At 28.3% G+C, this 27,492-nt stretch overlaps 1 protein-coding gene across 2 annotated transcripts; it reads right to left on the bottom strand.

The window, feature by feature from the left end:
* LOC107442813 (uncharacterized) lies at positions 1-27,060 on the bottom strand. 2 transcript variants are annotated; one of them, XM_016056469.3, is made up of 3 exons: positions 26,845-27,060; positions 7,230-7,307; positions 1-3,055 (listed from the first exon to the last, which is right to left on the bottom strand). In XM_016056469.3, exons 2-3 carry the CDS (start codon positions 7,272-7,274, stop codon positions 1,250-1,252), a joined length of 1,851 nt encoding a protein of 616 aa, XP_015911955.1. In that variant the 5' UTR covers positions 7,275-7,307; positions 26,845-27,060; the 3' UTR covers positions 1-1,249. The 2 variants fall into 2 exon arrangements, with proteins under 2 accessions (XP_015911955.1, XP_071037276.1); XM_071181175.1 differs by lacking the exon at positions 26,845-27,060 and adding an exon at positions 18,557-18,751.
* Positions 27,061-27,492: the final 432 nt, after the last annotated feature.

Here is a 27,492-nt window from a genome sequence, read left to right on the forward strand (position 1 = left end):
TCACGTTCATAATGATACTTTATTTAATCGGTGGTTCTTATTTACTATATAAACTGCACCAAATCGTACAATCTGAGAATAAAACCAAAATAAAAATAAATAAATGAAAAATATGACAATAACTTTGACAAACTGTATAAAGAAATGAAAAATGTGACTTAGTGTTTTTCACAAACAGACCTTTGCACGGATTCTGTACACAGAAATACATAAAATATTTAAAACGAAACCCTAAAATAAGCAATAATGCATAGGAGGATGCATTTTCTATAATTAATATTCATTCTTATTTCAAATATTTAAAAATTCTAGTCCAAAACTTGTTAAAAACTATAATTTCCAAAGCTGAAACATCAAGGTAAAATTCCAAAACAATATTTTCCAGTAAATCTAGATACAACATTTAAAAACATGAAACATTTTAAAAACAAAAACCTCACATAACATTTTCTGTAATTGATTCAATAAAATCCGCTATTTTAATGTTTGTGTTTACATTTCCAATGAAAATTAAAATTGAAAAAAAAGTAATGAATTGGCTGTGCTTTTTAGCGTAAAAGTCTCAGAAGTGTAAAAAAAATTTACAAAATCAAGTTAAGTGTATAAGCTATCCAAACAAATTGAATATAAAGCGCATTATGACTAATTTCTAAATATTAGCTGCATAAAATTTGAATGTTATGTGATCACTTTCTGTTCTTTAAAATATCTTACAATATAAATTCCTTCTAAGATTATAATTTAAATAAATTGTTTTTCGATAAATTGCAAACATGAACTATAACAAATTTTTCTTAAATCAAATGATATTACAAACTAGCTTACGAAATAGAATTGATGACATTTGATGACAAACAAAACATTTGAATTTGAGAATATGATTGTAATATGCAATAAATTAAAAATTACTGCATGTGACAAAGAATAAATTTCTCAGGAAAAACGTGCTAAGTAAAAATGACGTATGATTCTAATACATTGCAATCTTTGCGAAATTGCATTTCAATCATTCAATAAAATAAATAATATCTCTTCGTTCGAAATAAATCATCCAATCTAAAAGCAAGTTGGCTTTTTTTCTGTTGCTAATGAATAATTCATAGACATTCAATCCATTTCATCTTTCGACCTCAAATGTTTACATTCCTGAGTTGAAATAACAGCTACAACAAATAAAAAATGATAAAATTCTGCCATGATCCATTAAATAAGGATCTAAGCTCTTAAGAGTCAAGTTCAAAAAATCCAATTACTTTTTCTTTATAATTGTGCCAGATATAGAAGTAATTATGTCTCTGGGAGACTTTTGGCGGAGACAGAGAAAAGCAGCTACGAGACAAGATATAACTAGTATCAAAAGCAGCACTATAAGGGAAGCAGCAAATCCAGGCGTAGACATACAGATGACATCATCTTTTTCGAAACTTTCAAAGTCTGATGTTGCCTCTTCTGGTGCTGGAAGATCAGCAAACGCAAGATCACCCGAAGAAACCACGCGAATAACACGATTCAAGCCAATCTCAGTCATCTGGGGAATAGAATCTTTAACAAGTGGCTCCATCTGGTGGGAAACATCTCGTTCTTCTCTTGGTCTTACAACAGCGGAATGAGCTGATCCGGAAGAATAAAGATCGTGATTTGGCACAACTTGGTGACCTAGTCCTGGAGAAGAAACTGCACACTGCTCGGGACAGTTGGGTCTGCATATCTGTATGGTGCATTGAAAGTGAACATCCATGGAATCAGGGAATTTAAATGCCTGGAAATGAGCAAATGCAAGCACTGACGCGCTGGATCCGAAGTTTTTAACTTTAGTAAACCTACTCATAAGTTTGGGTCTAACGATGCAGCCTTGACCATCCACAAGTTCTATAGGAGCTCGTTTACCATCATGCGCGATACAGTTTCTCACCATCATATCAAACTTGTTTTCTTCGTCTTTGATGGCTAAGACCATGGTCATAGTTTGTCCGATTTTGACAATACCACTCACTTCACTGGCCCAAGGTCCCTTACCAACTTGAATCTGCATCCAACATCCGACGTTGTCTCCAGCAAAATCAGCTCTTACTACATTTAACATGTCTACCGGAAATGGCCGAAATGTTACAGCTTTTTCATATTGATCGTGCCATGTACATCTCAACCTCCGAGCTTGATCCCAAACTTCCTGTACTTGGGGGTCATACTGAACGACAATAGTGTTTTCAAAGTAACTTCCAGATGGGTTTTGGCTCCCATAGTTATTGTATTGTCCGCTAGGGGAATTACCATGGGTTCCACAACTATTAATGGATATATCGAAATATACACTAGTATGTCCTGTTCCAGGAGGTAAATGTACACAATTACCTTGACTGTAATGACCTTTACTGAATACTACTCCATGGAATGGTTTATCAAATTCAATGGTGACTTTCATAAGATTTTTCTCGCATTTAACGTCCAAATGGATGATTTTAGGCATATCTGGCATTGGCAAAGGCCATGGCTCACTATGGGGTAAACTTGGAAATCCTTGAAATAAACTATTATGGCTTTCAGGCTTATACTCATCTTCTTCGGAATGGCCTTGAATATTAATTTGGTTGCCACCAGTATCTGGGTATGAAGAGTCGTGATCCGATGAGTAGTCGTGGTGAGCACTTACTTCCTGATGGTGAAATTCTTGATGACCCCCTCCAGTTTGATATGAATTGTGATGACCTTGAATGTCTGGAGAAACTTCAAAAGATTGGTGAAGTATTTGGTTTGATGTTTTATACGAGTGATGCACCTCTTTCCTTTGTTGAGAAGGTGGTGGTGGTGGACCAGGATTTCTCACCAAATTTGGAGGAGGAATAAGAATATGATTTAAAGGTGGTGCAGCTGGTACTGGAATAACTACACTTTCTTGACCTCCGCCACTTTTCTTTTGCTGTTTTGTTTTAAAAGTTTGTTGAATATCTCCTCTTTCCTGAAAAACTTTTGTCTTATCTTCCTCGGGTGAAGTTGCGATATCTTCTGAATGTTCCAAATCAATTTTTTCTTTTATTTCATCTGCTCCCAATACCAACTGAAATATTAAAAAAAAACTTTATTAACTGCTGCAAACTCTTTATAATGACGATTTAACTTACGTGCTTCTAACGATACTAAAGAACGTCGCTAAACAATAATACTTAACACTTTAAAGAAATTATTATGTTTTGCTTCGTAGTTTTCTTTTTCCGTGAACAAGTATATTTGAATATATTAAAATTAAGATAATAACATAAACTTTTCTGCTATTTCAGTGTTAAATTCTAATTTTTCTTTTATTCGCCCAGCATTGCCAAAAGAAATAAAAATAACATAAAAGTTTAAAATTTTTAAAAATTAATCATTTTCTTTTAAAATTGTGAGTGTTTTTGTTTTACACTTAATAACATGGGGTACTACGAGATAGTTTTTGACTTATAGATTGCTGTACAGAGTGAATTTGAAAGCGAAGTTTAGCATATTTCATAGAAAAAGTTTCAAAAATAACTCTTTCTCGTTAAATTTATTATTTTTTTTTATTTATCATTTTTTTTAAAGTTTTTATTTTAAAAGAACAAATAATGCTGATTTAACACAAAGGAGAATTATTTTTTAACTGTTAACTAACTCGATTTTGATATTAAAAGAATAAAAAAGCAATAAAATATCACAATTTTTCATATAAATGATACACAATAGATCGACCATCGTCTTTTGTTTTTGTCCGGTCTTTTGTTTTTGTCCTATGTGTTCATGAATGCGGAACTCGTTTTTAACTACGGACAAAAGCCTGGATAACAATAAGAAGAAAAAGAAAACCCTTTTCATTTTGTTGGGAGTGCTAAAAAATAACAAGAAAAACATATGTTTCCAGGAACCAATTACATTGTTGAATGAATAAAATTGTTCAATGAATAAAAATGAGAAATTTCAAAACAGTTTTTAATACATGAAGTAAACTGAAAATTCGGCAAAACTTAAGATATGAAATAATGTACTACAAGTATGTAATTACTTAATGATTGTGTAAAAATCTGCTCTCTGGGGCAGAGGAACAATAAGAACTCTAACATATAAGGCAATTAATATTTTTCTTCTTCTTGAAGCTGGCAATTTTTTCGAGTAAAAAAAAACTTTATATGCAATTTTGTCAACCACGCATAGTTGTTCTCAAAAATAGGTGTGTAACATTTACAGATATTTTGCTCTTGCGATGTATATGCAAAATTTTTCAGAAGCTTTAGCAACAAGCACAGTGTACACGCGTCAAATACTTGTGATTATTTTGTTCTTAAAAATAGTNATATTATCCTTCTCCTTAAGGTTATGATTAACTGTAAAAACTTCGGATTGAAAATTAAAATTAACTAGTTCATGCAAAATTTATATTTATTGATGTAGAGTTTATTTTTTATTTATGCTAAATTTCTTACCATCGGCTAAATTTCTTATCATCGGATAATTTCTTACATCGGTTTACAGAAATTTCAGTCGAATTTCCTAAACAACGACTGAATTCTGACGATTTTCTCTCCCTTATATTCTTTTCCCTTCAGAAATGTAGCAATGGGACTTGGTTACAAACGGTTAAATAACTGAACAGAACATAGTTTAGTAATATAGATTTTTAGGCTTTTCTTTAGCCAAGTTTGTCATAGTATATTGAAAATATTTTTCAATAAGTAAAATTTGGTAATATCGGTTGAACAAAATTTCTTCATATTTAAATAATTCTCAGAAGGGGATATTGAATATTTAATCAAAATTAAGAATAGTATCTTAGCAATTAAAATAATAGAAAATAAAAAGACAAGTTTCACTTGGTTTAATCCCGAGGACCCGAAAATTAAATTCCATGAAAACTTCAACATTCCTGAGTAACGACTAAATTAAATTCCAGTTCAATTTTTTGCCCTATATTCCTTTCCCTGGAGAAATGTGGTAATGGTTAACTGTCTGAACTATGGCATCTCTTTATATTGGCAATGATGCAACAGTATTCCTCACGTGCGCTTGGGTCCAACCATTCCCTGCTGACCCACATGATTGTTTGCAAAAAGCCACTTCCGAGAAGGTCAAGGGCATGCTTATGTTTGCAATGAGAAAGAGAACTTCCGCGATAGTGGTAACTATAAGTTTTTATATTGCCTTCCCTCCTAACTTGTTCGGTCATCACGGGTCATTTCCTGCTTCTATTACAGGTGCGACAATCACAAGTGAGGAATTTTATCCTGTTCTTCAAACAAGGTTCGTCTTGTTAGCTTATTGCGAGAGACAAATAATTTTTGCAAGCTTTAAAGACGCCTCTGGTCGGCGATTAAAAGGAAACATTGACGCTATTATTGGCGGCTAAAAGGATATTTAGCTAATTATCTGAGCGTGCGGCATTTAATCATTTCATTGTCGAGTTTCTTTTCATCCTGATAGTCTAATCGCTTGATGTGAAGCATTTTGTAACTTAAGCTGGTATCTTTATTCTAGTTGTCTTAGCTAATAAGGCTTTATCATATTTATTTTAGACTTTTGTTTGATTGATAGTATTTTTAATTGGGATTTTTTTTTATTTATGCAAATTACTTAGAACAAAGATGACGGCTTTATAAAAAGCTACATTTTTAACTATCAACAGACTATACATTTACAATTTTCATGTTATGTTGAAAATGTTACATGAAACATCAAAGCTACATGAAACAGGATTCATGTTAGATTAAAGTTACATTTTTCATTAAACAGATAAATTTTTCTCTGACTTATATTTTCTATCGATGTATATGTATTAATAAAAGTTATTTTTAAAAAAAAGTAATTTCAGATTTTTAGGTTAAGATTAATTATTTGTTCACTAAAGTTCTGGAACCACATTCCCACTCACTAGAGTACCGAAACGCCGTAGATACAGGTTCAGACTCCGCTATATTCATGTTAAAATCTACAACCGGGAACGTTTTCGTCCTGGAGTTTGCTTTTGTTTTTAATGTTCATTGTAACAACAAGCCCATATGTTATGCAAATATTAAATTCCATAAATCCAACAAAAAAAGTGATCTAACATTCAATTGAACTGTATGGTTTTTTTTTTCATTGATACGTGTTTATAGTCCTGATTGAATTGTAAGCATTGTTTCCTTGCGTCCTGAAAAATGCCAGTATATCCAAGGAAAAAGTATGCTTCTTTTGATTAAGAAAAAGAAAAACCCTCAAAATTGAACACTAATAACTATTTAACTTGGCGAAACTGAAAGTATCGTGAACATTAAGTATTGTAAGTATTGTAAAGAAAGAACATTAAAGTTGCAAACCTATAAAAGAAACATCACCAACTAACGTAGGTAAATCTGTAAAATAAATTATTGCAATTTTAAGAATTGAAATTTTAATTCTCTAATTTTCAACATAATTAAATTTTTGCTCTCTATAATTAAAATGCATTTTGTAAATCCAACGTTTAATAAGTTTGAAATAATTTTTTTAAGTCACATAGACTTATTTTAGAACTGATTTGAATAAGACGTGGTTTCAGTAAGACTTAGATATTTATATCACAGTTACAATGATCTTTTAATTATTTGTTCTATTTTTAACATCAAACACGTAGTTTCTTTTCATATATTTTGTAAACAAACCTAGTTTTTCCCCTTCATTTTTTCACGAAACAAGATTGACATAATTTCCTATGTGACTAGAAATAGCCTATTTTCATCTTAGAAAAAAAAAATAAGCATTGCACTGCATACTAATTTGACCATTTCTCTCTTTCATTTAAATGTTTTCTTGATGTTTCTTTTTCATTTCAAAAATATTGTTTTATAACCCCCAACGGGTATACATTTTTTATCAGCATTTTAAAAACATAGATGAAGGTCGGCGTATACAGAACATATTGCGTCCTTGCATACACATAACTTGCCCTTACATAAACATTGCGTTCGGTTTAATGCGTGATTGATATTGTGTATAGGGTGCATTATCTTATTTTTTCAGTTATTACAAGTATCTCATTTCTCGTGAATATTTTTTAAAATCGAAATAGACAATATAGATCGATTTATTTCGATTTTAAAAAATATTCACCAGAAATGAGATATTTGTAATAACTGAAAAAATTGGATAATATACCGTATGCACAATATTAATTATGCATTAAACCGTACGCAATGTGTATTTAAAGTCAAGTTATGTGTATATTAGCGATTGTAAAATTTTATAACAAAACACAATTTACTTACACTAATGATTGCCATGGAAGCTACCAGCGCTTGAGTCCAAAGCATTGTTATGAGGAGTCTCTTGCAGTAAAATGCAGTCTGGAAAAAAAATAATAAATGTCATGTATGCCCTTTTAGTTAATATTAATTGTCCCATTATTCAATAAGTTGTTCTGAAATTTCTATTATTATTGTGTTCATTTTTCTCAAGACAAATACACTGTAAAAATTTCTGATCAAATTATGGTATAATTTGATCTTCGACTGCATTATCCGTAAAATATATTTTTTCCTTTGAAATATTATACCGTAATTTTTACAGTAATATTTATTGACTTAGAGAGATTCAGTAATTTAACGGTAATTATTTTTGTGAGAACTAAGGTATATCATTTTTTTTCGTTCTGTAACATGTTCTGCTAAAATGTTTATTATTACTATTATTATTTAATTTTCATTATTTAATGTTTATTATTAATATTATTATTTATTGACTGGAAAAGTGATTATGAATTAATTATGATGTAGGAATACCAGGTAAATAATATCAAATTCAAACTTGAATTTAAAATATGAGTGGAGGAGTGATACGCAGAAAGCAATTACTTTAAGAGATCTGTTGGCTGAGAAGTTGGCACTCCTTGATATGCACGCTTCTTACAGCTTCCATCTTTTAAATAAAACAACCATCTTTTGTTTGTTAAAAAGTGAAGTCATTTGTTGTGTTTGTTTCATTTTTTAATGACAAAACTACTTGCTTGATTTCTTTATTACATGATAGTTTCTTTGTTTTTGAATTTGTTTATTTATTGTGGGAGAAGTGGTATTGAGCTTTTGGTGCTATGGCGATAAAATTAAAGTCTAATTATTTTACTCGATTACCATTGCAACTTTTTCTACTAACTTGCTTTTAATTTTTTTAAAAGAAAAATGACAAGTTATTAAGGTTTGTTTTCGCAGTTCTTTCTTCTTTTGATCTTTTTTTCTAAGTTTCTGACATAAATGAGATACAATTTAATCGAATTGTTTTACTCTGTTACTATTATAACTTTATCCATAAACTTGTGTTGTTTCAAGTTTCTTATTGTTTTTATAACATTTTAAAATTTATTTCCGTTTTTTTTATAATTAAAAGTTTCTACAAACTTATTTTTTAATTTTTATTTAATTTTTGGTGACTGAAACAATTAAACAACTAAGATAAAAAGGTTATTTAATAATAGTGCTATAAGTTAAGTATTAGTAAAGCAGTAATATATAAAACAGCTAATAATATTATTTTTTATTTGCATGCATTGTTGACTTTTGCATAAAAAATAATTATAACTTATTAACTGTTCAGCTATTGTAAATCGGTAGCTAAATGTATTGAAAGGCATCGTAAGTTATCGCATGATTAGATATTATCATGGGATTAAAATATAAAAAATGAGCACCGCTTTTATTTCTAGCCTTCAATTTTAAATAATAATCAAAACTAAAAATATAATAATAATGCAGAAAGAATGGAAATGTTCAGAAGGCAAGATAAATAAATATTACGGCCAAATACCGTTTAATATTGGATGGATAAATAATTTAGAAATACCTACATTTATAGTATAATTTACATAATCACCTTACAAACTTTTATTAATATAATACTGTTGATACCCATAGGGAAGTTATCTGGATCTACCTTTATTTTCAAGATTATATCATGTGATATTTTTCTCCAATGAAAGAAGAGAAAAACTGTTAAACGACAATCTTTTCATTAAATTGAGAGATGTACATTTTGTAAATTGCTTGAAAAGTTTACTGACGTAACAAATAATAAAACACACCATTGTTCACAAAATACAGTTCCACGCTCAACACTTTTATTTAGACGTTTAATTATGAAAGAGATATTTACCTTTTCAGAAAACACATTTTAGAAGCAATTGTATTGTTAAAAGATGCATATTAAATACTTGTTTTACAATTAGTATTAAATTGTGTATTACGTGAAACAATGAATTTAAGTAACACGGAGAAAAAAATTCTGGTAAAATTACCGTACTTGTACTGTAATAACATTTCTGGTAAAAAAAATATATTTTTCGTAATAAAACCAAAGAATGCGGCTTCTAAACTATTCCTTCGATAATTTTTCCGTTCTGCTAAATATTTACGGGAAATTCTCGTTTTCAAAATTATAGTTTTTATTACCACATCTTCAGTAATTATTAAACTAAAAAGTAAATCAAAACCAAATAAATGGTTTTTTATGCAATGTTCTAAGAAATCTCAACAAATTTCCATATTTTACCACATTTACTACTAAACGACATAAGAACAAAACCATATTTTGTTGTTAAATTTATAAAAAGATAGCAATTTTTTAAAAGTTTTGGGAGCTCCCATAGAGCTGGAAACAAGGTAAAATTAAGCATATTCTGGTAGTTTTCGCCATATTTTTTTCTCAGTGTAGCTTTAGGTATACACAAAATAGCAAATGCATTCAATATAATATTAAATAATTGTGTTTCAACATGCATTCGCTAATTATTTTTGATCATTTGTATTTAATTATACCTTGCATAAGACAATGGCTTGAAATTAAAATTGTATATCAACTAGAAATTTCCAAGTGCTTTCTTTTAATCATAAATGAAATGTGTAAATCTTCACCAAATACTTTAAAGAAATAATCATATCTTCAAACAAAAGCAAAAAAGTCATTATCTGATTGCATTAAACGATCATTATAAAAAAATAAGTTGAATATGATATTGAGTAGAAACTAAAAACAACGCAATGCAGTTAATTTTAATTTTAGATACTTACGTTTTCACTAAATAATTTAAAGAAGTAACGGCATCTATTGAAAATATACCAAATATAAAGTATTTAATTATATCTGATAAAAAATAATAAATTGAAATTAATATTCGATATGAACTGGAAACTTTTAAATGCATTTACCTGTAAACTAAATATTTACATTGTCACTAAATACTTTATTAGAAATAATAAAATCCTCAAGAAATTAAGTATATAATTGTATATTACATAAGATAATGAACTGAAGCCATTACTGAATTTAAACTAGAAACGAGAAACGACCAAAAGCATTTAATTTAAAATTATAAATATTCCTTACTCTTAAATATTTTAGAAAAGTAATTCTAATTTTCAAGAATCCAAGAAAAATAGGAATATAATTTTATCTTCAATTAAAAAAATCAGCTGGAATCAATATAGGATGCAAACTACAGTATAAAAATTCCGGATCAAATTACTTTTAACCGCAAAATCTATTTTAACCAGAACACGATAAGGAACAAAAAATCCGGTATACCGTAATCTTTACTGTAATAATTACAGTAAAATCGATGAATCACTTTAATTAAATAAATATTACCATAAAAATTACGCTCTAATATTTCACGTAAAAAACGTATTTCGCGGAGAAAATTTTAATGAGGATAACAGTTCTATCGCTTAAATTCGTGCCCACCTCCATATGTAATTTTGTAAATAAATATATATATGTACTAGAACTCTAATCGTTAATGTGATCTCTTAAGAAAGTAAATTCTTGGTATCATTCAAGAAAATTTACCACCACTAAAAAAAATAATCTGTTAATACTGACATTTCCTAAGTATATTTCCTAAGTAGTTTCCTAACACTTATGTGTCCAAACTAGTCCCGTGAAATCCTTAGTTTTTTAAACTCACCATTGTTTAATTAAAAAAAAATGTGTATTTTAAAATGTGTTATAAATATTTTCATATCCGATTGTTACAAATGATGGATAAAAATAGTATGAAATTTCAATTGAAGCAAAAATTAAGAAGTCATTTTTCCTCAATAAAAACATTGTTTTTTTTTTTTAATTTACTTCTTAACAATCTTGTCTTGTTATCACGAATTGTGTCATACAATATCACTATTCTTCCAAAATTTATAGTGAATTATTGAGCGATAAATAACAAAAACATTCCATTTTTCTACTCCAGACTAGCAACATTTCAGCTATATAATTGTGTCGAACGTAAAATTAAATTAAGCTAATATTGGATTTGGAATTAAACAAATATTGGTAATGAAATTGAGCTAATATTAGATACGAACTGGAATTGAACAAACATTTTTAAGAGTGTTTGATAATGTTTTTTTTTCTCGCTATAAATACTGTTACAAAAAATCTTAAATGCGAAAAATAATGTTTCAATAACTATTTCAAAACTATTAAAACTAACAAAAAATTTTAAATACGAAAAATAACGTTTCAAAAACTATTCCAAAACTATTAAAACTAACAAAAAATTTTAAATATGAAAAATAACGTTTCAAAAACTATTTCAAAACTATTAAAACTAACAAAAAATTTTAAATGCGAAAAATAACGTTTCAAAAATTTTTTCAAAACAATTAAAACTTACAAAAAATTTTAAATACGAAAAATAATGTTTCAAAAACTATTTCAAAACTATTAAAACTAACAAAAAATTTTAAATACGAAAAATAACGTTTCAAAAACTATTTCAAAACTATTAAAACTGACAAAAAATTTTAAAAACGAAAAATAATGTTTCAAAAACTATTTCAGGACTATTAAAACTAACAAAAAATTTTAAATACGAAAAATAACGTTTCAAAAACTATTTATTCTCTCAACTTTCTCTCAATCATCGTTTTCTTTCCAAATTAAGTTTCATTTTCGGATTGAAAAGAGCGGAACTAATACTGTTTTGACCTTTGCTCTAATCATTTTGCTATCGAAAGTAAGAACAAATAATATATATTCGATCCAAAGAGTCCCTTTTTGTTAAAGGCTGTTTGAAGGGTATATTAATTTGATTTTAAAGTTGTTCAAGCTTTAAATTAGCTGAATCTATTGAGAAGTTTTGGACGTAGAAAATTTTTAAGGAAGTAAATGAACTTAAACAAACTTAAGGAGGAAAACTTTCGACTACTACTGCAACTTTCTTTTAAAAAAAACTTTTATATTACAAACCTGTTAAGGAAAATTCTGACCAAGTACTTTAATGATGCCATTCATATTCAATTTTGGTAATAGAACTTGCAGAAATAGATAAAAAGTTAATTAATCTTAAGTAAAAACAAATTTGAAAATATGTATTTTCTCAAGTATTTAAATTAAAAAAAATTCATGATAGGGTCGGCTAAATTTACATGGTGATAAAAAGTGTCATATAAATTTTCGAAGATATTTAAAAAAGAACATATTTAAAACTTAGTTCTGAATTTGTTAATTTATTATAATTGTCAAAGATTTAGTACGAGTACAAATACCCCAATATTTCAAAGCTTTTGATCTTGATAAAAGACAACACTTTATTTCTTTTATAATACAATTGTAGTCTTTGATGTGTTTTTAACAGCTGCAATATTTAAAAATAGTTTTGTTTAGTATGTGTTTTTGACATATTTCGACTTAATGTTTTTTAAATCCTACATGGTCAAGTTTGGATCTCTTAAATTTTTTTTTAATGTTTAACAAATGGACATGGTCTATGAATAATCGATCTAAGCAGCCATAATGTATTTATTTGCATGTGTACTTAGTTATGTTTTTAACAGCTGCAATATTTAAAAATGGAATAATATTTCAATTTAATTTTTTTTTAAATCCTACATCGCCAAGCTCGGATCTCCTAATTTTTTTTAATGTTCAAAAAAAGGACACCTTTTATGAATAATCGATCTAAGCAGCCATAATGTATTTATTTGTAAAATACTTTCGAAGTACACTCAGAAAATAAACAGTATTTTTGAGTATATTATCAAAATTTTTCACCAAATATGCAATGGAGGTGAAAACTGCCAGAATATGGTTAACTTTACTGTGTGTTCTGGCTTTATGGAAACACAAATAAACCACTGTAATTTTTTCCGAAGTGCTTAGGTATTGTGTTTCGGCAAAATTAAAAATGAAATATCATTTTATTATAGAAAATATCATTATATTTATGATTTAAAAACCATTTATTTGGTTAAATTTAGTTTTCAGCTCTGCATTTGTTACTAAATGTGTAACAAGAACTAAAATTTTGAAAACCAGAATTTTCGATAAATAGTTACCATATGAAATAAAAATTACCAAATGAATGATTTAAATACTGTACATTTTGATTTCATTATCAGAATTATGTTTGTTTGTTTTTAATCAGAAATGTCATTAGCATAAAAGTACCGCAAATTTATCAGAGTATCTCAGTGTAAATAATGCCAAAAACTGTAAAAATTTCTATTTAAAAATATTCTTTCGCAATTTTCATTTTTAATAAGAGATAAAGCAAGCAGGTACAAATATGCAAACATTTGTTTTATAGATATGACAAAAGTATAAAAATATTATTTTCTGCATCACTGATTTTATATATGCAGCATTATCTCATTAATGTTAAATCTAATAATTTTATATCTGTATAATAATTTTTAATAAAAATATCAATGTCGGTTCTAATAATGATAATAAATTTCAAATTCAGGTTAATTCAATACGTGAATAAATAAATACAATAATAAGGATTATAGTTTAAACAAATAAAGTTCAGTAATTATATCAAAAAATATATTTTCGAAAAAATAATTCCCGAGTAATTTTTTTTCCTTTTGCTAAAAAGCTTTTTTAAATGCATATAAATCATACCTGCGAATTCTATTATTCTGTTCTGTACACTTCCTTCTTTTACAAGGGTAATCGAGGTAATTTGAGAGGTGAATTGGTTTTCTTTTATCCAAGCATGTGAAGCATTGTGTTTTTGCAAGTGAATCATTGGATCCGATGTATTTTTCCCCACTGAATAATTTTTTTAGACAATCGGATTAATAGTTTATAAGTTTTAAGGATTTCATGGACAAAAAGTACATTTTTGTAATCGTGCTTATCTATGTGTATGATATTACATTCTAAAATAATCGGTAAGTATTTGGATGTATTTTTTTCACATTGAAGCGAATACATGAGTCGATACAACAAATGTCTTATAAGTTGCTAATTAATAATACATTATAGGATTCGTACTTATGAAGCAAATTACTACTTTTGAAAACTTTTTACTCTGATATTTAGGGGCTATGTGAACATGTAACGTATATTTAGGGGCTAAGTGGCATCTCAAACTATATACTGTACGTACATGTAACGTATATAGTTTGAGATGTCATTTTTCATACTGAATTGAGTGAGATGAAATTCGAGTCAGTAGGATTTTTAATTATTCTGTAATACTACTTTTCTTTACCGCTTGTTAGGATTGTAGATTTAAACTTTTAAAATTTTAGTTACAGAAATTACAATTTAAAATTTGTACAAATTTTCATAAAAAGACATATAGCAACTAATGAAAAGTTTGGCTTTTTTTTTTACAAGTGTTTGATTTCATATAACTAAACGAGAAGAACTGTATAGGAAAAATACCTCACTTGTCTGTTTCGCAAAATAAGATCCGTAAATAAGTTTATTAAAATTGTTTATTTTTTTACCCGAAACTCTTATAACTTCCTAACTATTTGTTTTATTGATTCTTGTTTTATCTCATTCAATTCGATGCAAAAAAAATTACATTGGAAACTATACCCTAGATAGTAACATAAAATGTTTACTTAAATGCATGTCTAAAGATGTAAATTTTATGCATAAAAAGCCTTGCAACTATGGAGATGTTCGTCATATTATATAGTTTCATTTAATTCGGCGTGAAAAAATACATAAGAAATTATGCCTCAATTGCCTTTCTAGGATACATTTGATTCTTCCCCTCTAATTAATCTTATTTCCCTCAAAAATGGGAAATCGTACAGAGAAAAGTAGAGAAGTTTTCAGGCATCATTTATAAGGACACAGCAAAGCTTTGCATGGAAAAAATCTTGGTATTATTTTTTCCAAAGAAATAGTCTAATTTTTCTCGACTAATAAGATTAAGGACAATTCCATGGTTCTGCTCCCAGCGTAACGCATAAATTGTTTGATACATTTATTAAAAATTATTTGGTACATATGTATTTAGATGTAAAATATCATAGTACTTAATGTAGATACGTAAAAATAATGTTATTCGTATATAAAAAAAGACTGTGTTAAACTAAAATTTTATTGGTCCTCCGCAGTGGTATCATTTTAGTATAAAATTTCCTGCATCATTTATACGAAACTTTGTTAGCAGGGCAAGCCTACAATATATCACTGTACAAATTTATTATGAAGATGCGTAATAATACTTATGTGACAGTTTTGCTCATTCCGGAACTATCATTATAATTCTATTTAAACAGTAAACTATCTTAAAAATGACGCCAATTTCATCGCAGAGGAAGGAAAAAATTATTGTTGACAATAAAATATCACTTTCTTTCAAATATATTTTTATTTTAGTTAGCTTTTAAAATTGATTGAAATTAACATTTAGATTTACGAACAATTATAAAATATTATACTAGTATAAAATAGTTTACACCCAAAAATGTGAGTCTTTTTTATTAGACTTTTCAAAGTCTAATAAAGACTTAGAGTACTTAAATTTTAAAGTTAATTAAAAAACTAAAAACTAACAATAATTTCAAAAATTAGTACAAAAGCATTTTTGCAATTTCATTGACTTACAAAGTTTCCATTTAAAGAACAAATTTATTCCACTGTGAAAAAATTTTGTGTTTCAAATTATTAAAATTATTTATCATATTATTAAATCCTATTATTTACCAATCAAACTGAAATTTCATTTGCTTGTTCGTTTCTCAAATATTTGATCTTTTTTTTTAAATATCATTCGTAGAAAAATAAATTCCCCAAAAATATTAAAAAATATTAAACTGAGTTATTTCTCAAAAGAGAATTAGACAAAATTTCTCAAAAGAATTCGGCATTTTTATTTCTAACGTTATCAGTAATTGAGTATTTAAAATTCTACTTAATTAGTTGTTAAGACTTGCAGTACTTTAATAGTTAGTCTTATTAAGTGCTTAAAGAAGAAATATACAATCAGAAGTGTAAATATTTAATTCCATTGAAAGCCCTAGACCAACTCAATCACTGATTTATACTTGAATAAAATTGTAACCGAATTCTTCACGGAGAAAAAAAACTTTTGATAACCGACATTTCTGGATTTTAAAACTAAAAAAAATTATAATTCCAGCTAATAAAACCAAAATATGCAGTATTTGAACCATTCATTTGGTAATTTTTCAGTTAATATGGTAACGGTTTACCGAAAATTTTGGTTTCCAAAATTATAGTTCTTATTAGCAAATATTTTTTAAAAACTACGAAGCTTAAAAGTAAATTTAACAGAATAAATGGTTTTTATATCGTGCTCTTAGATATCATGACAAAATTACCAAATTTTATCGCCCATTGTGAAACCATATTTTCTTGTTAATTTTACCAGAATCTTTACTAAAACGCATCAGTAAAAATTACCTAGCTTTTTGATGTCTATATAAAACCAGAAATGCTGTAAATTTTATCTTATTCATTTAGTTTTGACCAGGCTTTTTTCTCAGTGCAGGAAAGTATTATGGTTATCTATATTATATAAAACGCTAATGCGTACGTATGTATCAATAAAACCGATGATATTTCTTTTCTCGCGTTGGCAACAGTTTTCATTTTTAATTGTTGGCGTTTTGTACAAATCTCTAAACTTTTTTTCGTATTTATCCACATAATTAAGAAGTTGTGAACTCATTACATAAACACAATAGCATTTGTCTTCGATTCTCATCGAATATGGGTGTGCCACATCTCCGATTGTCGCCGAGAAAAAAAACGGTTGGTTGGTTTTGAATTCTGAAATAGTTCCTTTTCATTGGCAGAAATGAGAAGTGTTATGCTATTGGGTATACTATAGTCTACGTTACAGATCGTGTTATTCCTACTAAATTTAACTGGTAAACATCATTTTCTGCGAACCTGATTTCTAGCAACAAGTAATCATCAAACGAAGTGTCTTGTTATAAGTCGCTATTCGCCAGGTTGGAATTGTATTAGTCTAGTTCCTTTGGAAATAATTTATTTTGTTGTTTTACCTAAGTTTCTGAATTTAGCAAACATATTTAAAACTCAGTTTATTAATTAAACTAAAAGGTAAATGTTATTCCTAGTAAAATTTTTGAAGTGGAAGTAGTTGTGTTTTTTTCATATTTTACCCAATTGCTATTTTATTTTGAGTTGAGCGCTTTACTTTTCCACGTTTTGTTATATTATTAGTTATGAGTCTTGTTATATAAAACCGATGATATTTCTTTTCTCGCGTTGGCAACAGTTTTCATTTTTAATTGTAGGTGTCTTGTACAAATCTCTAAACTTTTGTTCGTATTTATCCACATAATTAAGAAGTTGTGAACTCATTACATAAACACAATAGCATTTGTCTTCGATTCTCACCGAATTCTAACTGTTTGCAATTTCAAATTAATATTGAAGTGTACAGGCTCAGAATTTTCTACAGTGAAAAGTTTTCAGAACTTCAGTGAACTAGATGTTAAGAACGTACCCAACGAGCGAGCATCGGATTGCGAAGCAATCCGAAATGAACTGCGAAAGCTGTTCCGGGGTTGACGAGCGCCAGCGAGCAGGGGGCGAAGCCTCATAGTTTATAAATAAATGTTAATTCAAAATGATATCTTTCTATTTTTTTAATGCAATTAGAATGAAAGGCATTTTATTTAAAATTTCATTTCATGTTATAGCATGAAGAAATAAATTTTAAGAAATTTATTTGTACAAAACCGTAATGTTATGTAAAACCATTCAAAAAAAAAAAAGAAATTAAGAATCACATATAATATCTCAAACGTATATATAGGACCATCGTATTGCGTAAAGATAATTTAACAAATATTAAGGAACTTGTTAACTATTATAAAGCCATGCGCATTTTAATTGGATTATCTTTAAACTTGGTTAAATAAATTTGAATCTACGATTAGTGAATGGAAAGCTAATTCATTGATGAAAAAATAATTTAATAGTTCATTCATTTAATACCAATTTTACAACACATTAATAATTTTCTTCATTTTATTTCAGAAGTTCAATTAAAACTAGACTCAAAATAATTTAAATGTAATAAATGAATTTTGTAACTCATAATAGTTTAAATACTTGTAATGATGCTCATTCCATTCATATTTGTGTTCAAATTATTACGAACATTTGTCTTAATACTTTTCATAATAATATTCATCAGATCCAAGCTAATTTTAAGCTGATTTTAAAAATATTTGCTAATTTTAGCAAGGAGCTAATTTTAATCTGCCCGAATCGAAGTCGAGCAAATTTTTCCTCCCTCTACAACCCTGTTTATTCAAGTTAAAACAAATAATTTAGTTAAATGTTTTCTTACTTTACTTGGGGGTCCAGGGTTAACCACATATTTTCTCGAACGACAACAAAAGCAATAATTCCACAAAATCTTCATTTTCACATAGTTAATATTTTTTTAAGTAATCATTCTTTCTATCTCAAACCAATGTTCTTGTAGAAGACTGGACATTTTCCTGATTACAAATAACATAAACAACCATCTGCGAAGAGAAGGGAGGGGTTGAATTTTGGGAGAAAATGTTTTTTCCCTCTTTTAATAACATGCGGGTTCTTAGATTTCAACTTCCGCGTTTCATGAAATTACTCCAAGTTTAGACAGATTGATAAGCGTTAACTTGAATTACTTTGAAACAATATTTTTTTTTCTTAAATGCTCCTGGAAAAGCTTATTTATTTCAATTTAAAATGTTGATAAACAACATTTTTCATTTAATGTTCTCGAAAAAGACTTTTTTTAATGACAGCATAAAGTTTATTAGTTTTAATTAAAAATCCTAGTTAACAATATTTTTCATGTTTTGATCTTGAAAAACAATATTTTTTAATTGATCCCGAAAAATTTTTTTTATTTTTAATTGGAAGTGTTATTCATCAACATTTTTCATGTTGTTTCATGTTGTCAGGTTATTTGTTTTTCTTAAATGCTCCTGGAAAAGCTCATTTATTTCAATTTAAAATATTTATAAACAATATTTTTCATATAATGTTCTCGAAAAACATTTTTTTAATTATAGCATAAAGTTTATTAGTTTTAATTAAAAATCCTAGTTAACAATATTTTTCATGTTTTGATCAAACAATATTTTTTAATTGATATCGAAGAAGTTTGTTTATTTTTAATTGGAAGCGTCAAGATTTTTCATGTAATGATCACAAAAAAAAATTAATTTTTTTTTTATAATCCCGGTAAAGTTTGCTTAATTTAATTAGAAATGCTGGACAAAAATATTTTTTGCACAATGATCTCGAAAAAACAACGTTTTTTATCACTCCCGGCAAAGTTAATTAATTTTAATTAGAAATGTTAATCAACAGCATTTTTATTATAATGTTCTTAAAAAACGAGTCTGTTTTTAAGATTTATTTCCAAAAAAAATTCTTCTGGATGGCTAAAAATTAAGAATATTCTTTTTTCTTTAAACTATAAATATGAAGTGTAAGATGTTAAGTTGCAGGGTATGGTTTCAAATTATGGAATTGTAAGTTTTTTTAAAAGAGTTGACCATGATTTCCACATGCATTGCTCTCCAAGACTTGCAAAATATTTGGCAAAAACAATACTAAGTTACAGATTCATATAAAAATGTAATCTTAAAAAAAAGTGGTTCATCAATATATTACCCAAAGTCATGAAATAGCATTATTATTGTATGCATTACACACCGAAGAGCCATTACATTATGACCACCCTCCATCTATAACCATGGGCTCGCCCAGGTTTTCATGGTTTCTCGCCCAGGAACAATATTTTCATGGGGCACATTAGGACAAATAATCCTCATAGAACAATCCCTGACGTCTGTAAGCTACTTGAGCATAGTTGCAGACTAGGTTCACCCATTTATGGCAACAGTTTTTCCTGCCGGGGATGGTGTTTACCAACAGGATGATGCACTATGTCATAAGGGTCGAATCGTCGAGGAGCATTCCAATGACTTTCAAGTCATGTCTTGGCCCCCAAATTCACCTGACCTTAATCCAATAGAGCATTTGTGGTCTTACTTGGAAAACCAAATTCGTGCTGCCACGCTACCCCCTCGCAATGTGAGGAAATTGAGGACCAGTTGGCGAGCGCTTGGTACCAGATACCTCAGACTACCTATCATCACCTTGTGGAATCAATGCCACTGCGGGTGCTAGCAGTTTTGAGGGTTAAAGTTGGTCCTACATGATATTAGCAGGGTGGTCATAATGTAATGGCTCTTCGGTGTATTAGTTGAAAGCATATTAATTGCGAAAATTTATGCGATTTAAAACCTTATTTTAATAAGAACACAAGTATTTTCATTCATGTACTTTGAAGAAAGATTTAAGGGAAGATAATTTTAGTATTTTATTCAGTACTAGGAGGCTTCGCCCCCTGCTCGTTGGCGCTCACCAAACCCTGGAACTGCTTTAACAGTTCATTTCAGATTTCTTCGCAATCCAATGCTCGCTTTGCTCGCTTATTGGATACGTTCTTAACGTCTAGTTTCTGTATACTTGTTCCGAAAACTTTTCACTGTAGAAAATTCTAAACCTGTACATTTTAATATTAATTTGAAATTGCAAACAGTTCACATATTTTTCTTAATCACACTATTCTAAATTTCAGTTGTTGAGAAAAGTAACTGTTGTAAGTTTTGTTTTAAAGTCTTTCCCACCAGAGGGCTAAAGCCATGTGTTGTAAAACAATATGAAATAGTAGTCTGCCACTGAACGCCGGATGTAAAGCATCGGCTTTGATGAAGATAATTTTGTATTTTTAATTCTCTGAAGGGCGCCACCTTAATAATATGGAATTTGTAAAATAAATGTATATATTTTTGATTGTTGATGAAGCCCATCATTTTGTGTTTTCATCAGTGTTCAGAAGCAGAACAACTATAAGTTTTTTATTTTATCACAAAAAAATAAAATGTATAAAAAACAAAGAAAAGAGTAAGAAAATGAGTATAGTCATAGAAAAAGTTAAAATTATAATATAGTATTTGTCAGTTAAAATAAAACTTTTTGTTTAAGTCATTGCTAACAATTCAAATTTCTCCGAGGCAATTCTAAAGTATAAATTAAGGTAGTATTGTTAAGTTGAAACACAATATTTTTAGTTTTGATGTCAACAATACAATTCAATTTTTCACAAAAACGATTGTTTCCATTGTTAAGTTCAATGTCAACAATTCAAATTTTTCTGAGGCAACTCTTAACCTCTAAATATTATTTTTTTTTGTACACATTTCTAAATGTCAGTATTCAACCACAAAACAACTTAAAGTCCTCAAATTTAGCATGAAGTTGTAAAATGTAATGAAAGAGGGTCATAGCAATAATGAAAGTAGAAGTAAAGTTAGTACTGTAAAATTAAAACAATATTTTTAATCAATGAGCCAAGTTCTTCAAGAAGCAGTTGTAGAAGTAGGTTGTTTATTTAAAACTTTTTATAGAATTTCTTTAAGAACACAATTGTTAATTTGGGCATTTGGCGATACAACACTTTTAGAATTGAAGGATTTGTTACGTCAAGCGCTCAGGTATCATAATTTTGATCTAGTTGCGCTTCTATGTCATTTTGATTTATGTTGCTAAGTTAACTTTCAAAAAATTCTATGGCTGGCAACAGCATTTTTATTTTTTAAGTTGTTTATTTTTATTTCTTTTAGAATTCGTTATTTTTTTAGCGAAATGTTTTTTAACCTAACAGAATTCTTTGCCGACTGTTTTCTCTATGAATGAAGAAAATAAAGTAAATATTTAACTGTTGTGAAAAGAATCTTATTTAGTTGTACAAAGTACTTCAGCCAAAATTTGGGAGCCACGTAAGAGAATTATATATATTAGATCAGAAACACATCATTAAAAGGCAGAATGCTTTGGTGTTTTCAAAACAAAGCAAACGTTGCCACCGGCGGAAAAGAAATACAGCCAAAATTTGGGAGCCACGTAAGAGAATTATATATAATAGATTAGAATACGATTTTGTTTAGTATTTTACACTTATTTTGATTTAAATATAAATATGATTATATTTTTAGTTAACATTTTCTTATTAATATACCAAACTTATTTTAATTGTTTTGAGCCTGTACTCTAGTTATAGGTTAATAACTAATTAAATGTATGTAATTACAATTTTTGGAAAAGAATTTGTCACAAAGAATTATTAGAAACTCTGAACTTCTTTTTTCCAGAACGTTAATGCGTTAAAAATATTTTTGAAATTTTAAATATTCAGAGGAGGATTTTTGTATATTGTATTTGCAAATTGTAGGATAACAGTGGGTATAATTTAAGGGCTTTCAAGTTAATTTTTTTCAGCTTTTTTTGCTTTAAATATAGACTATGAATCCATTGTTACAAAAAAAGTATTTTTCCTACTCAAAATCTTTATTTTGTTGGCTCACACTCGAGTAGATGCCAATCAAAATTAGCAGAAAGCAGAGAGAGGGGTTGCATGTTGCTAGATATAGATCTTAAAATTTAGATAGAAATATATCAATATACAAAACTTAATAGAGAGCTATAAATACCTTTCCCTAATTCAAGTGCTGTAATTCTCGTTAACGACTAAAATTACTTGTCATTTATTTCCAATTTATTCACACTATCTGCATTGCTTGTGCCGCGGTGACTCAGAGGATAGAGCATTCCAATCCAGCGTTCGAATCATGTTTCAATCCCAGCAGTACCTGGCTGTTACAAATTCTGCTCTTGGTTCGCACCTACCACAGTGCTTACATAAAAATACCCTCAGTAGTAGATAGATCAGGGGTGAGAATCTATTTGTCGTTGGGCTATCCATAAAAGGGTTTCGTGGTTTTTCTCACCAGGCAACGCAAATGTGAGTTAGTTCCATCAAAAAGTTGATGGTTCTAACTATGGTTCTAAAAGACGATGGTTTCGAAGCTTGATTCAAGAGTTCTCTTGTCTTCCGGGTTCGGTTCAAAATTATTATTTTACAGAGTATAACATTTGTAGTCGTAAGCGCAAAACTGGAACGGCTGTTCAATACCGGCCACAAAATTTAATAAAATCTGTATTCTTTGATCCGCGGCTGCTCAGGAAACAGAGCGTTTGCCACCCAGTGAGATGAACTTGGTTTAAATCCCAACGATGTCTGTCGATACGAATTTCACTCATGGCTAGCACAGACCACAGTGCTGACGTAAATATATTCTCAGTAATAGACGGGTCATGAGTTTAAATCCCTTTACCGTCAGGTTAACCATTTGTGAGGGAAGTTTTCGTCGTTTTTTTCTCTGTGTAACGAATGCGGGTTCCTTCTTTTAGAAAGTCCTCCACGAAAGCTAGTCTATCTCAATACTTGATCCTTGTCTCTTTTGGATTTTGTAATCGTCTAAGTAATCGTCCATTTCAATACAATTAACATATTAACAAAATCTTTTTGACATGAAATACAATAGTTGCACAGTGCGTGAAATAAAACACGGACCACCCTAAATAACTATTGATCTAATGATTGGATCTTCACGTTCTAGGACTCAATCTTAATGACTCGAAGGAGTGACCTCAAGTTATGCTAAATAATTAGCGCAAACGATACTTAAAGTTACGAAATCAGACAATACGACTTTTTCAAAGTTCGATTTCTCAGGGATTGTTTTACCATTTCGCACAAATTTTGTATTTTACTATTTAAAATTACAATCTTTAAAAAGATGTAAAAAATTGTGTACCTTAAAATTTAAAAATTTTTCGATGGCTATTAAAGGAAGTAATAAAAAATAACAAACATTTATTAAAGTAATAAACATTTATTATCTTTGGATAAACGTGTTTTATAATTGTGTGCAAAAATACTTCAATTCGCTTAAAGTGTTCGTGAGTTCCTGAGTTGATATGGTGAAATAAGCAAAAAGTGAAATTAACATTAAAATTAACATAAATTAACCACTCTCCTGACCAAACTATTGGGGCTTTATTTTCCAGATTGCGATTACCCATAATACATTAGGAGTTGGCAATCCGAAAAGTACATTTATTTAGAGGATGTGCGTTTTAGTAGTACGTTTAATTTCGTAATTTCTGCACTAATTAACTTATATTTGAGAACCCTTCGAACTTTTAATAAGTCCAATCATTGGATCAAATTATTCAGGGTGGTCAGTTTTTTATTTTGTGCACTGTATATTTTGAAAACAAAATTTTCTGTGCTTTTGAAAAAGAAATTTCAATGATTAGAAGGGAAAAAAGTGCATGAAATGCAACTATGGGGTTTGTGGCAATGGGGGGGGGTAGAGCCTCCTATTTTTCATAAGCAATCGATTTGAAATGTTTTAAAATATTATTAAGTGATAACATTGTAACAAATGTTGTTCAATTAATAGGACGCTGTGTCTCAAGACGTTAAATATCTGATAATTAAAAGTGCGTTGATCCTCTTAATTTAATCCAACAAAATAATAAATAGTTGTTTAAATTTTTTTTACTTTATTTTTTTATTTTAAGTTTTTATTTATTTTTGAAGAGATAAAATTAGGTGGAGTTTGTATACATATTTTATTTTTAGTTTCCAAAATATATCATTGATTTTAAAATAATATTATTTTTAATCAAATGTTTCTTGTTTTCTCTTCCACTTAATAAATTTTAAAATATGTTTGATTAAAATAGATTTTATTAACAACATGTCCTTATCAAAACATAATCAAGGAGTCAATAATACAAATTTTTCATAATTTTTAAGTATTTCTATATCAACTCAAGTAACTTTTGAAAACTACAGAAAAGTTAAATTTACTGAATTTTTTAATTGGTAAATATTTTTTTAAAAAAAGCAGTAAAAAAGGTAAATATTTTTACAAAGTTTCTATTTAATATTGCCGTTAAATGCTTACATGCTTTACTTTTTTTTGACAGTAAGGAATAAGGACACAGTTGTAAAATAAGTTTACTAAATTGTTTCTTCAAATCGATTTAATTTCGTAAAAAATATTACTTTTCAAACTAATTCGCATCAAACAAAACCAGCTTCTATAGTATGTTTTGAAAAATTATTTTATTTATCAATCAAAACTTAATTTATATATTTAAATTTATGAATATTAATTCATAAATATCAAAGTTACATATTTAAATAGACCTATTTTATTGTTTTTATGAAGCAAGCGTGAATTTTTCCTATCTTTATTCAGATTGGTAGCACAGTTAATTCAGTAAGTAAGTTATTCATCAATATTTAAAAAAGTACAAAAAAAAGAAGATTCTCAAGTTTAAAAAAATATAATAAATAGAAATCATAGAGATTGCGTGGTTTCTTTTTAGTAATGAGAAGAAAATTACCTTCTTAAAAATTGTACAAAACGTCTTCTTTATATCTAAAACTGTAAAATTTCTTAATTATCTATTTTTATTTATTTATTTGTAATGTTTCAGTAATAGTAGTTAACTTAACCAGTGAATTTACAAAAATAAGTAAAAGAAAATGAAAATGAAGAAGATAACTTTAAACTAAAATCTTTAATGTTAAACTTAGTAAAATTGAATGTGTGAATAATGTTAAAATTTTCTTCTCTATGAAAAGGATATAGAATAAATAAAAGCTAGACAAAATAATCCAATTGTTCTTAAAAATCAAAAATTGCGAGATAATGAAAAAAAAACACGATAAATTCTTAAAAAAATACTAAAATAAACATTTTTAAATGCTGTATCTAACCCTTGCTTAAAAAAAATTGCAGAGGAAATAAAATTATTAATCTTCAATTTGGCAGATTTCGATGAGAAGTAGAGGAAATAGATAAAGTGATGAAATTTTAAAATCTTGGTTATATCAAGATAATATTCTAGATCTCTGGAAATTTAAATAAACATTTAGGTAAAAAAACTTCTTAAAGTTATTGACACCATAGTTCATTTAAAATGCGAAAACAGTTTTTAGAATGATTGAGATTTAATAAAAAGGTCTGATAATAAATTTATGAACATAGTATCAAAATACCAATTGTCGGTATTAAAATAGCCAATCAACAATTATCTGCATTAAAAATAGATAGCAAAACAGATAAGGAATGGAAAAAATATTAAACTTATCCAAGACATTGGTATATGATTATATTAGAGACCCTGAATTAGACAGGCCGACTCATCATCTATTTTTGCTCCAAAGAGCTAACATAAGCACAATACTAACATAACGTTAACTTGCGAACTTTTTTGCTCCAATATTACTTGATAGGTCAGCTCTGATAATATAGGAGCCTTAGATTATATGAAACAAGTTAAGTTTCTTTGCCTTTAGCTTACAAATAAATTTAAAAACTAAACTATAATACTTTTATCATAGTCAAAATTTTTCAATGTCTGTTTTTACTTCGAAAAATATGCAGGTTCTCTGGATTTATAACAAAGACTTTGACATAAATACATAATTATATTAATGGTATAAAGGTATATTTGGTCAAAACTATATCAAAGTTTTAAAAAAAACTTGATTATATAAACGCTGACGTTCTAATTTGAAATAAAAATGCTCTTTTATTAAAAATCAGCAACCTACTAGTGATTTTTTTCAATTATTTTTAAAATATGAATTTAGAATTAAAACAAATTACATTAAAAGATTCAACAAAATTAATCATTCAGACTTACCTTTAATCAAAACTAAATGGAACCCCGAAAACAAGTAAGAATCAATAAATCCAACACATTTTCAATTTCAAAAACCTAAAAAAAAACTTAAAATTTCCATTAAAAAAAACCTACTAAATTCAAAAAATGGTTTCAAGTGAGAAAGTCGCCGGCGACAAAATCCCTTTTTGCTTCATTCACGTAAAGATCTTTCTCATTTGAACCCGATGCTCGAGTGACCTAATGTTTTTATAGTCAAAACCTGTAAGAGAAGATGTCTAGCTTTTTGGCCACTGGGGGGAAAATTGGGGGAAGTGAAGAGGTTACTTGTCTTCCAAGTTCATCGGTTTGAAACAAAAAGGACGGAATGTGCCGGCTCCATCCTCCTTCATTCATATTCATCAAGAATTAATTCGCACGGCAGACCAGCGGTCAATTAGTGGGTTCCCGGGACGGAATTGTTACTCCTTTAAGATTGTACTTTAAAGGGTTTTTCGAAGACTGACGTCGTATTTTAGAGAATAATATGTTACTTTCATATGTGTTGTTGAGAGTTAGTAGCAAATTTTTATAACTATTAAGTTTTTTTACTTCTTTTGCTTACCAGTCATATTTAGTTTAATTAAGATAATGGTGCAGAATGTAAAAATGAAAAAAAAAACATTCTTG

This window comes from Parasteatoda tepidariorum, chromosome 5, assembly GCF_043381705.1.
Source record: "Parasteatoda tepidariorum isolate YZ-2023 chromosome 5, CAS_Ptep_4.0, whole genome shotgun sequence".
NCBI lineage: Eukaryota > Metazoa > Arthropoda > Arachnida > Araneae > Theridiidae > Parasteatoda > Parasteatoda tepidariorum.

Excerpts from the sequence above, each read along its gene's own strand:
- LOC107442813 (XM_071181175.1), bottom strand. The coding sequence starts at position 18,631 with ATGAAGATTTTGTGGAATTATTGCTTTTGTTGTCGTTCGAGAAAATAT. Across the intron at positions 7,308-18,556 it reads ACCCTGGACCCCCAAGTAAA|ACTGCATTTTACTGCAAGAG; the intron begins GTAAGAAAACAT and ends TTTTTTTTCCAG. Across the intron at positions 3,056-7,229 it reads CTTCCATGGCAATCATTAGT|TTGGTATTGGGAGCAGATGA; the intron begins GTAAGTAAATTG and ends TTAATATTTCAG.